The sequence below is a fragment of the Macrobrachium nipponense genome, chromosome 21 (genome assembly GCF_015104395.2).
Source record: "Macrobrachium nipponense isolate FS-2020 chromosome 21, ASM1510439v2, whole genome shotgun sequence".
Classification (NCBI taxonomy): domain Eukaryota; kingdom Metazoa; phylum Arthropoda; class Malacostraca; order Decapoda; family Palaemonidae; genus Macrobrachium; species Macrobrachium nipponense.
Window position 1 is genome coordinate 6,143,729 of NC_087212.1, and position 15,626 is coordinate 6,159,354.

General features: G+C 34.8%; 1 protein-coding gene across 2 annotated transcripts in view; it reads left to right on the plus strand.

The window, feature by feature from the left end:
- Positions 1–15,626, plus strand: part of LOC135197740 (ARF GTPase-activating protein GIT1-like) — a 60,683-nt gene that overhangs the window by 32,457 nt on the left and 12,600 nt on the right. The window contains exons 9-15 of one of the 2 annotated variants that reach the window (XM_064224794.1): positions 914–1,057; positions 2,697–3,082; positions 10,503–10,658; positions 11,203–11,355; positions 11,505–11,651; positions 12,810–12,914; positions 14,169–14,309. In XM_064224794.1, coding sequence (XP_064080864.1) covers positions 914–1,057; positions 2,697–3,082; positions 10,503–10,658; positions 11,203–11,355; positions 11,505–11,651; positions 12,810–12,914; positions 14,169–14,309 — 1,232 coding nt within the window. The remainder of the gene's footprint in view (positions 1–913; positions 1,058–2,696; positions 3,083–10,502; positions 10,659–11,202; positions 11,356–11,504; positions 11,652–12,809; positions 12,915–14,168; positions 14,310–15,626) is intronic. The other variant, XM_064224795.1, reaches the window with a different exon arrangement.

The following is a 15,626-nucleotide window of genomic DNA, read 5'->3' on the forward strand; positions in this document are numbered from 1 at the left end:
ACTGAATTTGAGTTAGTTTTAAGGTATTTGTACTTATTCTCGGCTAGGAATAAAGATTACTGTTCTTTCTGCAAGTTGGATGGGAGCAGAAGTCAGGTATTTTGTATGTACTACTGAGGATATGAAGTTAAAAAGATTGGGAATATTCTAGTAGGAGGCTTCCTGTCCACTTACGGGACGTTTATCCTAATGTGTGTTGACAAAACAGATTATTTGCTTCTGAAGAGAAAGTCCACCATAGAAACAGAAAGTCACCTCTGCAAAGATTTTCCCCTACCAGCAATTGTAAAATTTTCAAATACTATAGCTTATTATGTGTCTGCTACAGACCTGGTTTATTTTATTTTATTTACAGCAATCATGATTTCAAGTATTTGTCACCTGTACATTAGAATTACATTTACTATGTTATACATCCCGTAATTAGATCATTTTGAAACTTGAATTTTTAGATTTAGATGTGAATATGAAAATAACCTATTTTTAGAATTGCAGTATTGCTATACTAAATGAAAGAAGCATTGATTTATAAAAAAATTTAAGTTTTATCAAGATTTTTATGGAGGAATTTTGATAATATTTAAATTTGGGAAATTTCCTTATGAATCAGCAAGAACTTCATTCTTGAAAAAGTTTTTTCTTGTCAAAAAACATTTATGTATTGATAGTTTTAATTTTAGTGATCATTAGAAAACTTTTATATGTCCAGATGCATGTGAGCATTCAAAGGCAGAATTTACACTTAGATTATGTTTTAACAGTTCACAGAAGTTTTTTAGATTATGTTTTAACAGTTCACAGAAGTTTCGTCCTATTTGATGTGTTAAGTGCATTAGAACTTCTCATTAATAAGTAATGTCAGAACTACTTTTGAAGTCTTCCTTATTTTTTTTGTACCCTTTCTTCCTGCTAGCAGTAACCCAAGCTGACCAGAGAGCTGATGGGGCACAGGAGCCCATCCATTCCTCTCTCTCCTCCCCTCCTCATCTGTCAGCCAATCCTGAGGAAGACTCCCTGCCTTCTGCTTTATCTGTTTCTTCTGATGTTCCACTCTCTGGTGTGTCCCTTCATCATTACTCTCCTGTCTACACTAATGATAATGGTTGTGGGATAGCTTTACTCACTCAAAACAACCCACTTTATCGATCGTATGATGAAGTCAATGGGTCATTAGATGATGTAACAAGAGGTAGTTATGATCAAGACTCAATAGATGGAGCAGCTGTTGATTCTAATGAAGCTGATGTTGATACTAGCATTGATGAAGATGACAGACATCATTGTGACACTGATACTTTAGAACAGTCAAGTAATCACTGGAGTCCTGACACTGACCCTGGTCCTGAGAGAAGTGATGGTCCTACATTGGAACCCATTAAACCTCTTGGGCGGAAATATTCGAGTGGGTTTAGCAGTAATAGTGATCTTTCAGATGATGATCATTTTGCAGATTACGATGAAGTCTATGAGCCAGATTACCCTTCACCTAGTCAGTTTGCTGCCCAGTTAACAAAATCTATCAAAGAGCAACTCTTATCTCCTAGGGCAAAAGTGGATGATGAGATGCCTAAGTCACATGATATTCTTACCCCTTTGAATTCTTCCTCCTCAACATTTTCATCGCCAACTGCTTCATCATCCAAGCCATCTGGAGTTGTTTCTGGCAGTGGAAGTGCAAGGTCTTTATTGGTAAGAACTCTCACTCTACCCCTCAAGTATGCTGCTCAGCATCGACAAAGCCTAACCAAAGTCTTCTCTCGCTCTCAGCCCAGTACCCCAGTATTACCACGTCGTAATCAGGTGACAAGAAGCTATATAAGGCCAGACCAAATAAATCGGAATGTGAATTTACCTTGGAACACTCAGATGCATAATTGTGAAGATAAAAATCAATTGGGCAAATCACCCTCTGAAACTTCTAATCAGGATTCAAAAAGGAAGATGTCACAAGGAAAGTCAGGTGCTGTAGGGAAACCTCCTAAGGCCCCTAGCCCACAAAAGGCAGCTACTCGAAAGTCAAGTTTGAATCGTCAGTCATCATTTAGAAATTTATTTACCGTACGTTCAGAACGACCAGCTAATGCAGAGCCATGTAACAATCCAGTCTTGGAGCCCTGTGCCACATGTGCACATAATGTGGCTGCCAATATTCAACATGCATCTATATGGGGAGAAGCAAGCAATCTCCCGAGGGGTTATGTCTGTAACGCAGACGAAAAAGCACACAAGAGGAAGCCCTCCAAAGAAGACTGCAAATTGCAGTGATTTTGTTTATTCTGTGAATATTGTTTATGGTAAATGGCAATTCTTGAGATTCAGCCATCTGAAGGCATACCTTTAGTTTTAAGGAAGAGCTGTTAACACCTAAATGTGAACGCTTAGCTGTATTAACTGAATGACCACTAATTGAATCCATAACAAACTGTAGACCTAGACTGCTGACTCCAGCTTTAACTCCCTGTAAATATGTCGTGTCATTGTGATATACTGTACTTACTAATAGGTAATGTGTTTTATTTTTATAGCTCCCCTGTATTTATATAATTTCAGGTGTTGGTTTTTTTTGGGAAAATTGTAGTTCTTGTTCCATCATTGATGTCAGAAATTTGTCATTTCATCAGTGTCATTAAATATACTGCATGTTATAACCAGTCAAATGGCATTAACCTATTTCTTTTCTCTTCTTCTCTTTCTAGACTTCGGTGACGTGACGTTGACAATGCCTAATTCTCCTAAAATACCACCTGTGAAAGCACCCCATTCTTCTACAAGCACCCCGGCTAACTCTTCACCCGTAAATAGTAATGATATTCATCATTTAAGACATACACAGATTTCTATCACTTCCTCTATTTCATCTAGCACTGATCCTATGGTGACCACAACACAAACTCCTCCTCTTTCATTAATCAACAACAATGCAAACAATAACAATAAGGGCGAACTGACGGATGACGGGGAACCTTTGTACGACTCCGTGGCTTCAGAAGATGATTACACCTATGTGGAGATGCATAAGAAGCTAGAGCAGCAAAAGGCTATTTTAGCAGAGCAGACAAGACAGAATCAGCTCCATGAATCTGTAAGTATTCCATCTTGTTATATGTTCAGGTTATGGTTTATGGTTATTTATTTTTTCTCTCAGTTTTCATAATTTTGACTGTGGTTGACATTTGATTTCTTGATAGGATTAGCTCCTAAAGTTTAGGAGTTACTGTAGGTTTTAGTGGGTGTAGCATGCCTTGCCCAGAACACTGCAGATGATGATCAGGGTGCTGATCAGTGCTCCCTCAACCCAACTGCAGTGCATTATGCCTTTTACTATTCAGCCAGTAGTACCCGAAATCTTTCCACTAAGAGACCCAGCTCCTTTTTAACTTCATGAATAATCACTAAGAATATGTAAATGGTTTTATTCTGGCACTTTACTGTGTAGTAGCTGGCATAACTGGCAACAAACTTTATTTGTTCCTGCAAAAATATAAACCCTCATCTTCTGTATGGGTATTGATAACCTCTAGCAACAGCTGGTTCAGTTATTGAAAGCTTGGCAACAAGGGAGGTGATTGGTAGGCTATTGCCCACTCGCTTGTCAGTAAACTAGTCTCGTTCCCTTTATTCGTTACTCAGTCTATAAGACTTTCCAGTACGTTGGTCACAGAGCTCTACTTTGTATTTAAGCCTTTGTATTAATTAATATGATATTTTTATTTGTGTGTTGGTGGTGTTCAATAAGTTACTTGGCCCAATGCTACTCAGTCACTTTTTCTTTGGCCGTCACGCTCCTTTATGTGAATGTTGAATTTGGATAAGTAGCCCTCTGCATTTGACCCTTAGATATTTGATGAATAGGCCACATGATCCAGTCCCTATTTGTACAGACTAGAGTAAAACTAACTCTAAAACTTTTTTGTGTCCAAAGTTTAATCAATGATGTCAAGTTTTGGAAACAACCAAGGAAATTTTGTCTGGATCTTCATAGTTTTCAGTTTTATCTAATTATGCGTATATAGTATTTAAAAAAACAAATTGAAAACTAAAATGGAAACTTTTATCATTGATAGGGACAAATCCTGTAAGGTAAAAAAAAATTAGCTCATTTATCTGGGTAAACTAATTGATAATAATGATAGCCACGGATACCTATCTTCACATTTGTCTCTTTAGTTGAAGTAAAAGTGATTAGGTTACTTACAAATGAGTAGACAGTACCCTGCCACCTTTAATTGCCTACTTTGTAGCCAAGTTTCAACAACTGAACTAGCTGTTGCTGAAGTTTATCCATAACCATACAAAAGACTTCACTTTGTATCAAGGAAAAATACAATTGATTGTGAATTTGCGATATAATTGGAGAGGCACTATAATGTAGTTGTACTTCCTTCAAAGAAAAATTACATATGGTTGCTCTTATATTTGCAAGTATTTTTCTTATGGTAAGTTAATAGGGAGCATAGAATTTGTTCAGGTTAATTTTGCTCATTTACTTTTGCCCTTGCTTTAGTTAAATACAAATTTTGAAACTCAGAATTGACCAAGATACTTATCATACCATGGACAGTAACTATACTTGCATTTATCAAAAGATAGCATTAGTGAGTACCTGCAGAATGAAAAATTTGGGATCTTTTTTTCTCTCAGGGTACCATGAAGTAGCGGGCAAAAATAACCCTATAAAGTGTATAGAGTATTAGTTTCACTGTTGTTCTGAATGATGGAGAATATTAACTCAGTATTTCTCTCACTTTATTTGTGGTCATTTTTAATACAGTAAAATATAAATACAGTAAAGTATAAACGCTGTGCCCCCAAGATTCCTGCTTATGTCTTTGGACAATCTGTCAGTATTATGTCACTCGTTCAAGTCGGCCACTAGTGAAAACGGTCCATGGTCTAGACCCTGGGTCTCATACAGTTGCTACACCCCTGCTGTCACCACCATAGGACTTCTTCACAACACTTTCACCCCCAGGGACACTGGTGCTCTACCCTAGTCAGCAGATGTAACATTTTTGAATAAGATTCAGCAGTAAATTTGAGGGAATTATGAAATAAAAGATATACTACCTGAAATTCAGGAGAAGACAGCAGAGATCAGGAATGAACTTGCTTCTCACTTAAATATCAGATCAGAAGATTCTGCCGTTGCACTAAGCTAATTATTCCCCATTTGAGTTGTATATCCAAAATCAAACTCTTAGCAAACAGTAATATTAAACCTGATAACAGAAAACAACTGTTTGTAGCAAACTGAGTAGTATTAAACCTGATAGCAGAAAACAACTGTTTGCAGCAACAGTCTGCCGCCCAATAAAGTGAGTAGAAACAGCTAGGTCAGGTAAAGAATAGAGCAGAGGGTTTGCTGTCGAAGTACGTTATATGTAACAAACATAATGAACTCACTTTACATCCAACGCCACGAGTCAGTATTATAAGTTGGCAAAATTTCATCTAAAATATTATTAAAAAATCTCACTTATTCCCAATAGTCTAAGTTTGGGGATAAGAGCTTCATGATCCACATGGCCAAGGCTGCACCAAAATCTAGACCAACCATTTATGCCTCTACACCCTTATCAAGAGCACTCTGTAAGACAGTAGTTATCGACAAGAGTGGTTTACAATTACCAAGGCTTGTATGAAACCCAAACTGTAGTGCTGCTATCAGGTTGTTATCTTCAACAAACCTTCAAAGACGCTTAGAGAGGACCTTCTCAGAAACCTGGGATAAAACAGAAGGGCATGAAAATGGACCAGTCTTGTTCCACTTAGCTATTTCTTCCACTACGTCTCATCAAAAGACTTAGGCTTCACTTGTTTCTGTTCCTAATTTCTGTAATACTTTTCACCAATCTGCTGTACCTGTTTTTGTCAATTACATCATCATTTGATAAACTATTGATTTCTACCTCTCTTTATTGGAAAATATCCATGTACCCCCACACCTTTCTTTTTCCAATAGCTTTTAGTCATTCATCACTTTGAAGGTAGGTGTATCGTATTTTTAATGTTTTGTTGTACCTGAATATTGTTGTTGCCTTATACATTCACAACAAGTTGTACTTTTTTCTTCATTTTTACAATGTTTGATGTCTTCCTTAATTATAGGATGCTCATTGTCTTCTCAGCTTGTCTTCCATATCCCATTTGGTTAATTAACCATTAAATTTCTTGGAGTAAAATTTCCTTTCTTCCATCGAGTATGCACTTTTTTATATTGAAACTTGAGAAAGGTAATCAAGAAATGTGAAAATATGCAAGTTCTTGATCTAATATATTGAACACAGTCAGATACACATATTCAAGAAGTTGCTCAGGGTGCAAAACAGAAACTGCTTTAACATGAGAAAAGGGCATCTTATTAGAATTAGTATTCTGTAGGCAAACGCAAATCCATGTACATACTTAACTTTCCTCAATTGATAGTTGCGATGTGTCAGTAATAAAGCATTGCATAATAAAAAAAAAACTGAATGGATGGTTTTTTGTTTTTTAACTAGGGATAATTTCCTTATTAAAGAAGTGCTTAGTTTTATAGTGTAACCTTTCCATGGTAAGAATGTTAACACATTCTTACTGTTATGGGACTAAGTTAAGTGAACATTAATTTTATTATACTCTGTTGTTTAGATTTAATTTTTACAGATAAACTGAAAATGTTCTTGATTCTGACAAAAAAAAATTTCAGATATATTTAATCACAATGTTTTATTTGTATTGTTTGTAGAAAGTGGTCTAATCAATAAGGATAAGTTTGTAAATTTTTGTAAATATCATGGGAACATTGACCAGGAAATGAGACATCAAACCATTCTTAGCCATTTTATAGAAAGGAAGTGTATGAATGAGCTTATCCTCTAAATGTAGACAGATTTTACTCAGAAATATCGGAATACTCAAGGATGGTGGAAAATGCATGAGGTGAGCAATAGAGCAGTAGCATTTTTTGAAACACATTGCAGGCTTTTTATCATACTGTTCCCAAAGACGGTGCAACATCCAGTAGTCTTTATTATTGATTGTTTCCTCAAGTTTGTCAAATAGGGCAACCCTGTTTGTTACATATGAGCTCATACATTTTAACTGCTAAGCCACACACACTTCAGTTTGCAAATGTTGACCCTCTTTAAAAGAAAATTTTTTTTATTTTTTCTTTTGTAAACTGGAGTCATTCTTGGAGACTGTCTCAATTAAAAAACATGCAATCCTACCTTTCATATGAATGTACTTATCATCTCGGTAGCTATGATAGGAGACTGATACCATTCTTTCATTACAGTAAACATACAAAAGAAAAGCACTTAAAAACTGTTTATGCAAACAAGAACTAGCATTCTAGCTTGTTTTGACATTAAGTTAAAAATTAATTTTGCATAAACTGAAAAATTCATTTTGCATAAACTGCATAATACTTTAAAAGTTATTTTAGATTATATCTGAGTGACTTGGTGAAAATTTCACATCAGTTTTATTGTGTGCTATGCTTTCCTCAGTTATAACAGTAATAATACTCTAGGAAAACTAAAGGCTTTGTATAGAGGAAAAACATTTGTATACACCGTATTTTTTTCTATATAGAAAGTATTTCCTGTGTATTTTCCTACTTGGAAGTTCAGTGAACTGCCAAGTAATGTGGTTTAAGACAAGATGGCTGGGTGGGCTTCTCTCTCTCTCTCTCTCTCTCTCTCTCTCTCTCTCTCTCTCTCTCTCTCTCTCTCTCTCTCTCTCTCTCTCTCTCTCTCTCTCTCTTTGTATAATTTCCAGTATGTAATAACTTTTTTTAATTTTAACCTAGGGTCTACTTTTTATATATCATAAAATCTGCTTTTGTAACATTTATTTCTGTAAGCAGAGTACTGTATTAAACATAAAGCCATAAGATCCTAGAGAAGTCTGAAGTAATCTTTCTAGAGTACAGTGCATTTTTCTATCTGGGCCCAAGGTAATCCCTGTCAAACTGGTTTGAAGACATTCCATGTTTGGTAAGTCATGACTTGCCACAGTGATTTTTACTTGATGACTCATCAGTAAGGTATTGTTATTCTTTTGTAAACCATCTTTACTTCTTTACTTGGGCATAATTTGGGCAAGAGAAATTTTTGTAATATATATGTTTTTCAGTGTTTTAAAAATCTCTACCAAACACGTATGTTATAAAAGAAGATGACCTTGAAGGTGTATCTCATATTCTGGTCCTCATGCCTATAGTTGAGTCCCTCTGGTTATCACCTTACCCTCCCTCCCTCCCTTCATGCACTATCCACCACTGCCACCACCACCCTAAAAAAGTCACCTGCTGCTGCTGCTGCCACCTTTCTTCATATAGCTGAGTTGGGCAGGTACATGTGCAACAGTGCGATCAGGTGGGGTGGGTGTGTGTTAGTGTGTGTGTGTGTTAGGTGGAGTATGCCCTCAAGCTATGAGTATTGCCCCTCCTACCTCATTATTATTCCTCACTTGAGCCCCAGCATGCATAGGCTTTGTCTTTCTTGAGAGTTGACTCTTCAGTGTGGTGGTATTGTCTTTCATTGCAGATTTATAGTGTTGCAAAGTTGTCAGTGTTGATATAAACACTTTTGGACTTAAGTCAGTACCATTGTTACTACTTGTGTTTGTATGTGAGTGTTGTATTTTTTCTCATTGAAATGTGGATTGGTGATTGAAAGGTTTTCTGTTAGTTATCAAGGATTTTGATATGTGGAAGTGCAAATATTTTATTGAAATTGATGGCAACTTTAGAAATGGGTGCCATTCACTTTCCCATTTTGAGTTATCGTGTGACATCTGTGCCTTTTACAGTGAGTTGTTGTGGTATTGTCATTTTTATCCAAGCATATAACTCGATATCTGATGTCTTATACTGTATTATTTAAGTATTTTACATATTTTACACAATATCCTTTTAATCTGTTTCATTCATAGACCACCATATGGAAAGACTGTAGATATGTAATTTATCATAGAACACTATATATCTTGAAAATTAGAAATTTTATGTTCCATTTTCATTTGATTCCATACTTTATAAAAATTTAACCATAAAATACTGTACAAGTATTACCGGTTTATGCACATTTGAAAACAGTAACAAGTGTTTACAGGTGAAAAGGAAAGGGAATATAAAAAATCATCTTAAAGATATGAGACAGGAAATTATTAAATAAATGTATTTTAATTTCATTACCTACTTTAATAAAAAAAAATCTCCTTAAATGCCGTAAAACACAGGTTGTCAACATATATTTTATCTTAGCCCAATTAAAGAAAGAAGTGCTTGTGATGATGTTGTAGTTGAAAGAGGACAGAAAAACAAATCCAGAATGAATTTTTCCTCTTGCTCCAATTTTCCATTTATAAAAATTCCCCCTAATGCCATGAAATACAATTACAATCAGTCTTAAGTAATTGACAGAAATTTTCACACAGATCAATGAATGGTATCTTGTAAATTTTCACACAGACCAATGAATGGTATCTTGTAAATTTTCACACAGATCAATGAATGGTATCTTGTGAACATGTGCTTGTCAAAATTGATAAACAGGCACATATGCAAATGTTGTAAAGGTGATATACAGTGGGGAATAACTGTGATATCCATTCCATGTAATTTGACAGTCCCAGAGAAAATTGTATAGTGTGTTCCTAATTCTTTGAACTTTTCCATTCATATATGGCATCCTACACATATAGGTACCTTGGGACTAATAGCTTTTACATCTGCCATATATTGTAAATTTTATTGGCTTTCATTTAAAAAATGAACCTTTCTTTGCATTATTAAAAAGTCCTTACTTATGGTAACCCTCTTTCTTACCAGAGTCTTAGTCGTGGACCTCATAGTCTCCCAGTGCTCTCTAGGATCTTTGAGGTCTTGATTACTAGTCTAGGGCATTCACCTTCACGTTTTCTAAACTAAATTGCAGTTTTGTATCTGTAAATGATAAGGTTGTGAAGAAACTAAGTGAATTCTTTCTCACAGCTTCATATCCAGGTGACACAAAAAGTGAGGCAATTAATTAATAGGTACCTGAAGCTTTTGGTGGTGCACATGCCATGCCACTGCTGATCTTCTATTTGTTGAGCAAGAGTGCAGTTTATTTTGTGACGTTCAGAGACCTTGAGTGCAGGCATATATGAATGATGGGTTTTGCTTGAAAAAATTTTTTATATATATATATAGATATATATATAGATATATATATATATATATATATATATATATATATATAGATATATATATATATATATATCTATATATATACTATAAAATTCCAAGTTTGCTTGATTTTTTTTTAAAATAAAATTCCAGATTTATCTATTTGCACAATTTTTCCATTATTATTACTGCACTAGTTAGTGCTACTACTTAACAGATATTTAGAATGATTGTTTCATCAAATCTTGTTTGTGTATTTTAGTCGTTTACTAAGAATGGGTCTTGCAAATAACGCATTCAGTGCTGTATTGGTCGCCATATTTATGAGTATTATTCCTTTCAGTTCTTTGATCAGGACTCTCCTCAGATGGAGGCGGAAATCAGCCTCGAGACATATCTCCAAATGAAAGAAAAGCTGGAATCAAGTGAAGCTAAAATACAGGAATTACAGTGCAATAATGCTGAGATGCGCCACAAGTTGAATGAACTTAGCTCTACTGTAAGTTTTGCTCAAAGGGTTTGTGGTAATAGTGCAGTAAGTGGAGTGAACTTACCTCTACTGTAAGTTTTGATCAAGAGTTTTTGATAATATGCAATAACAATGTAGGAGTGACCATTATGCTCACTAATGTCTTCCAATATAAGTCATCCATTTCTTAGCATTGGCTTCTGTGGCCATTATCTTTTCATGGATTTATGACTCAGTTTTCTGATATATAAAAAAAGTACCATCATCAGTTCACTAAGGTTAATTTTATGTGAAAGTGCTTTAGTAGGGATAGGTGGTCAGAATGTCCCACTCTGTACATTTAAGTTTACTTTTAATGAAATTATTTCATAGGTAGTGTAAAAGGTTTGTTACTAATTTTTAGGATTTTTTTGGTCTTACAAACAAACTTCTTTTAATTTTGAGTAAAGCAGAAACTTAAAGTTAAATTTGTTTGAAAATACTTTTCTGTAAGTCATTTTGTTTTAGTAATATTACCCCAGGAAACTCGTAATTATTGGGAATAATAATTTTATGTGTACATACATTACTTTAGGTAAAAAGCCTGCAGCAAGAAAACATCAATTTGCGGTCAATGTACAACAGTGGAAGTAGTGGTTTGGGACCCCCAACACATTCTACCCCACCACCACCCTTGTTGTCTTCCACCATGTCACAGTCTCTGTATAATGGAGATGTTGATCCTCAGGTATTTGGGGTTGTAATTGACACAGTAATTTGTATGAGCATTTGAAATTTGTGTGCAAGCATGTTGATTTAAAGTACTGTATTGCTAATCTGAGTTGATAAGTATGTATGTTTGGAGATAACTAGTAGGTTAACATTACTATGATTCAGGTAAATATGCGTACAACTTGTACTAGTCGAGTCCCATCCCAGAGACCTTTTAGTATGTTTGAAGCTCGTCAAGGCCCCCCGAATGCCCCTGGCCAAAGTCATCATATGGATCAAGCCCGAACTTCCTCCTACCAGATGGCAACCGTTGTAAGTACAGTAGAATCAGGTATTTTCTGTAAAGGATCTTGATTTATGGTTCAATAGGAAACCATTCACTTATTTGTTGTTTTGAGGGCTATCCAGCTCATTTGAGACTGAGAATTAATTTGTTTGCATTACAGAACTTGCTTGCTAAGTTATTCTTTTGTAATAATAATCCTGTATACTATGTTAATGATAGTAGTAACAAGACCAGTATCCTTATCAAATCTCAGTTAGGATACATGTTAATGACTTTTGTGTGTGTTTGTGTGTTATTTATTATAATCCTCATCAGTAATGTTTGTGTCCAATTTCCCCTTACGGGGTTAAACATAAATTAGTTATGTTTCGTTTCTTCTGTCATTTTTTCTTTTTGGTAAATACATGTCTGATCAACTTCTTCAATCATGCTCATTTCTTAGTTACCTGAAGCTTCCTGCTGGTCTTCGTCCTCCTACTTCTGTATTTATTACTATATTCTCTTAACTGTTCTTCATTCCCTCTCTACACATGAAAAATTACACACTATGTTATTGTAGTTGGTTTTCCAGCTGCTGGACCTCACATGTCTTGGTAACTACAACATTTATGACATGATTTCCAAGTGCACATTATAATGTGATCTGTGCACCTACCAAAAATGTATTCTCTTGTGCATCACACTGAGAATTTCACACCACTGCCATTTTTAGTTGTCACTTGAAAAACTCGTGTATTTTAGAAGACGTAAAGCCTGCGAATTAGAATCTCACTGATCAACCTCATTATAAGTAGATTATTGTTCAGTACGTACCAAAATTACAAGAGAGTATTTGACATACATCACCTGGAGTTTTGTCTTTGCCCACAACTCTATTTGACCGGAATATCACTGCAACCAGTTTTATCAAAATTCCATCAACAGTATGTTGTATGTTTGAAGATTGTCTCAATTTTGTTCTTTCTTTTTAGAATTCATCACATATGCCTTCATCCTTGTTTTGGTCTTTTTAGTTTTTTGATTTTACAAGTATTTATAGTCACCATACACACTTTTGAACGTTACATTATATTACAATTGCTTACATTTCTATAAATATTCACAATTTACAAGTAAAATTACTATAAAAATGTGGAATATTTTAAATTTTTGCTAAATTATAAATGTGACACATTTCCTTTCAGCGAATGTCAGGGGAATATGATAATACTCAAATGAGAAGCCCGAGCTTAGAACCAACAGAAACTACACCTCTAAATCCACATCAGTCATTGCCTTCTCAGGAAGAGGTATGTTATAAATTTAAGCTCAGTTTGCAAATGAATCATACATTCTGTACAAGTATTTGCATAAAAGTATATTATTAGTTTAACCAGTGAGGTCTTCCTTTGATAGACCCTGTCATTCCTTTTATTGATGTAAACTTGGAGCTTCTTCAAATTGTCGTTTTTTCCAAAATCCAGTAATGTGTTTGATAACAGGTGTTATGTTGATACAGCAGTTGTTTTGAAGGTTGTTAGCTGATAGTTGATCAGTAAGTACTAGTGTTATAGTTAAACTACTAGATGATAATATAATAATAGTAATAGTAATAATAACACAACAATATCTCAGAAAGTAATCCTTATTCAAACAAACTAAAATAAAAAGAATGGCCATCTCGATGCCATTGAGTTTTTATTGTAATTTCTCATTTTCTTAAGTGAGTTTCTTTAAAGTAGAAGGTAAACTGTATAATAGCTGTATTACTAAGGTCATTTATTCCTTAATGTTTCGGTAGTTTTTTCTTTCATTTACCGAAAGCAATTGAAGCTAGGGGTACAGACTGATTATATACCTATCAGTTTTTAAAGTTTAGTCAGTATTGTTTTATTTTTATTTTTCTGCTTTGGTGAAATGTGAGCGTCATTCATTTACGAAATATAGTATAAGAAAGTCGTTTAATTTTACAAGATGTTTTATAACAACACATTCTTTATGTTTGGAAGTGAAACTGTTTGCATTGTAATGTCATAGGATGCAAGATGGCGGCCGCAGGAGGGAGAAAAATGTAACCAAATGAGCGATGAACTGACTAGGCGTTTGGTGTATACTTAGAATGGAGAGCTCTTTGTGTTACGTTGTTGTTTGTGGGTTGTAAGTCAGGTTTGTGTTGTTTTTGTGGTCTTAAGCTGGATTATAACAAGAAAAATGTGAATAGGTGGGTAGATTGCATGATTGTAGCATACTGGATGAGTTAGGCTAGGAAAATATTTACAGACATCGTATTTATATCTGCAAGTGAGCTTACAGAGTTTTCAGGAGATTTTTGATTGGCTGTCAAGTTCAGGCAGCTCTTCCTACTGGCTGGGAGCAGGATGATTCATCCACTACACAAGGATAGGCAAAGTAGACTAATCAGATAGTATGAGAACCACGACATAAGACTGGTTAGTGGTTTAGGGCCTTTGAAGGAGGCTGGATTAAGAGAATGTGAATTGTTTGTAATAGGAGGGAAGCTTATGGTAGAAAGAGAATTTATTTAACTGATGGTGTAATTTCAGGTTGTAAGGAAAACTGAAGTAATAACTAAGAGAATTCAAGAGTTACTTATATCAGCACAAGAGGGACGTCAGGATTCTTTTGTACCTTGTGCTGAACAAATACACTCTGCGGTGCTAGATATGGATGCTATTTTTCCAAAGGTAAGTGTCCAAGCTGTATGTTTGTATGTTTGAAGAAGTAAATTGAAGTAAAACAGTGGTAGAGATGGTGCGTATTGGACAAATCTCACCCAACTCTTTTTATAGAAATTTGAGTTTCAAGGACACTGCAACAATAGCAGTATTATCTAACAAGACTAGCCAGTTTTCTCTACCCAATAATGCATCAGTTTTCACAACAGAAGTTGAGAATTAAAAATGTGCACCACAGAAATTTGTAGTTTTCAGTGACTAAAAGTCCTTTTGAAGCTAAAAAAAAAAAAAATTGCATGGTTTTCACATGTAAATTTTGAAATACAGTATGTTGGGTCCTTGCATATGTGGTTATCAAAGGAAAATTATGTTGCTGACAAAGCAGCCAAAGCTACAATTACTATAACTAAATTACAAATATGTATTCCTCTCAGTGATTTGTTATTATCTCGAAAACCCTTTATCTGTATAAAATGCCAGGCATTAAGGAATAATAGCTATGAAAATAAAAGATGAAAACGGTTTTAACAAACTGGCATTTTGGGGTGTTCTGCTAGCAAAAAGAACCCTACATATATTGAAGTTTTCCATGTACGTAGTGTTCTTTGAATTGGTACACTTGTTTCACTCACATGTATTTCATGAATAGCCCACATGACTCAATTCCTGAATGCAGAGTGCAGAATTACATTGGTGACCAAACATTATTTTTAGTTATTATTCTCAATTCTTCACCCAACAGCACATGTCAAGTAATTGGAAATAAACCTTTGAAAGAAATTTTGTCAGAATCTTCAACATTTCTAATTATCCAGTAAATAAATTTTTAAGGAGTTGCAGTATGATTAAATAGAATCTATATAAAGCTAATGAGAATTCCTGTGGGCCACCATATTTAAGAATGTCAATTCAGTTGTCTGGTTATTATAATATACAGGTAATCTTCCACTAATTTGGCTACATTGGGACCCCGAGTCCATGATTAGTGAAATTTCCAAGTTACAGAAGATTACTTGTAAACAGTTGGTAACCACCACCATCTAAAATCGTGTGATGGCTGACTGAGACTCGTTCCTGAAAAAATTGTTATCTTATCATATGCTCAGCACTATATAGTGTGAGTCCTGTTTTTCTAGGCTAAGCTATATTTCACAAGAGAACATTTGTCTATAAGTATCTATTTTGTCATTCTATATTTTATAACCTATCATTTTGCTTTTAGAACAAGATAAATTCATTGAGAACTGTAATTCAAAAGACTCCAGCTATAACAGGATGTTTAGGTTTTTGTTGGGTAAAATTTTGTACCTTGTTTAGAAAAACGTC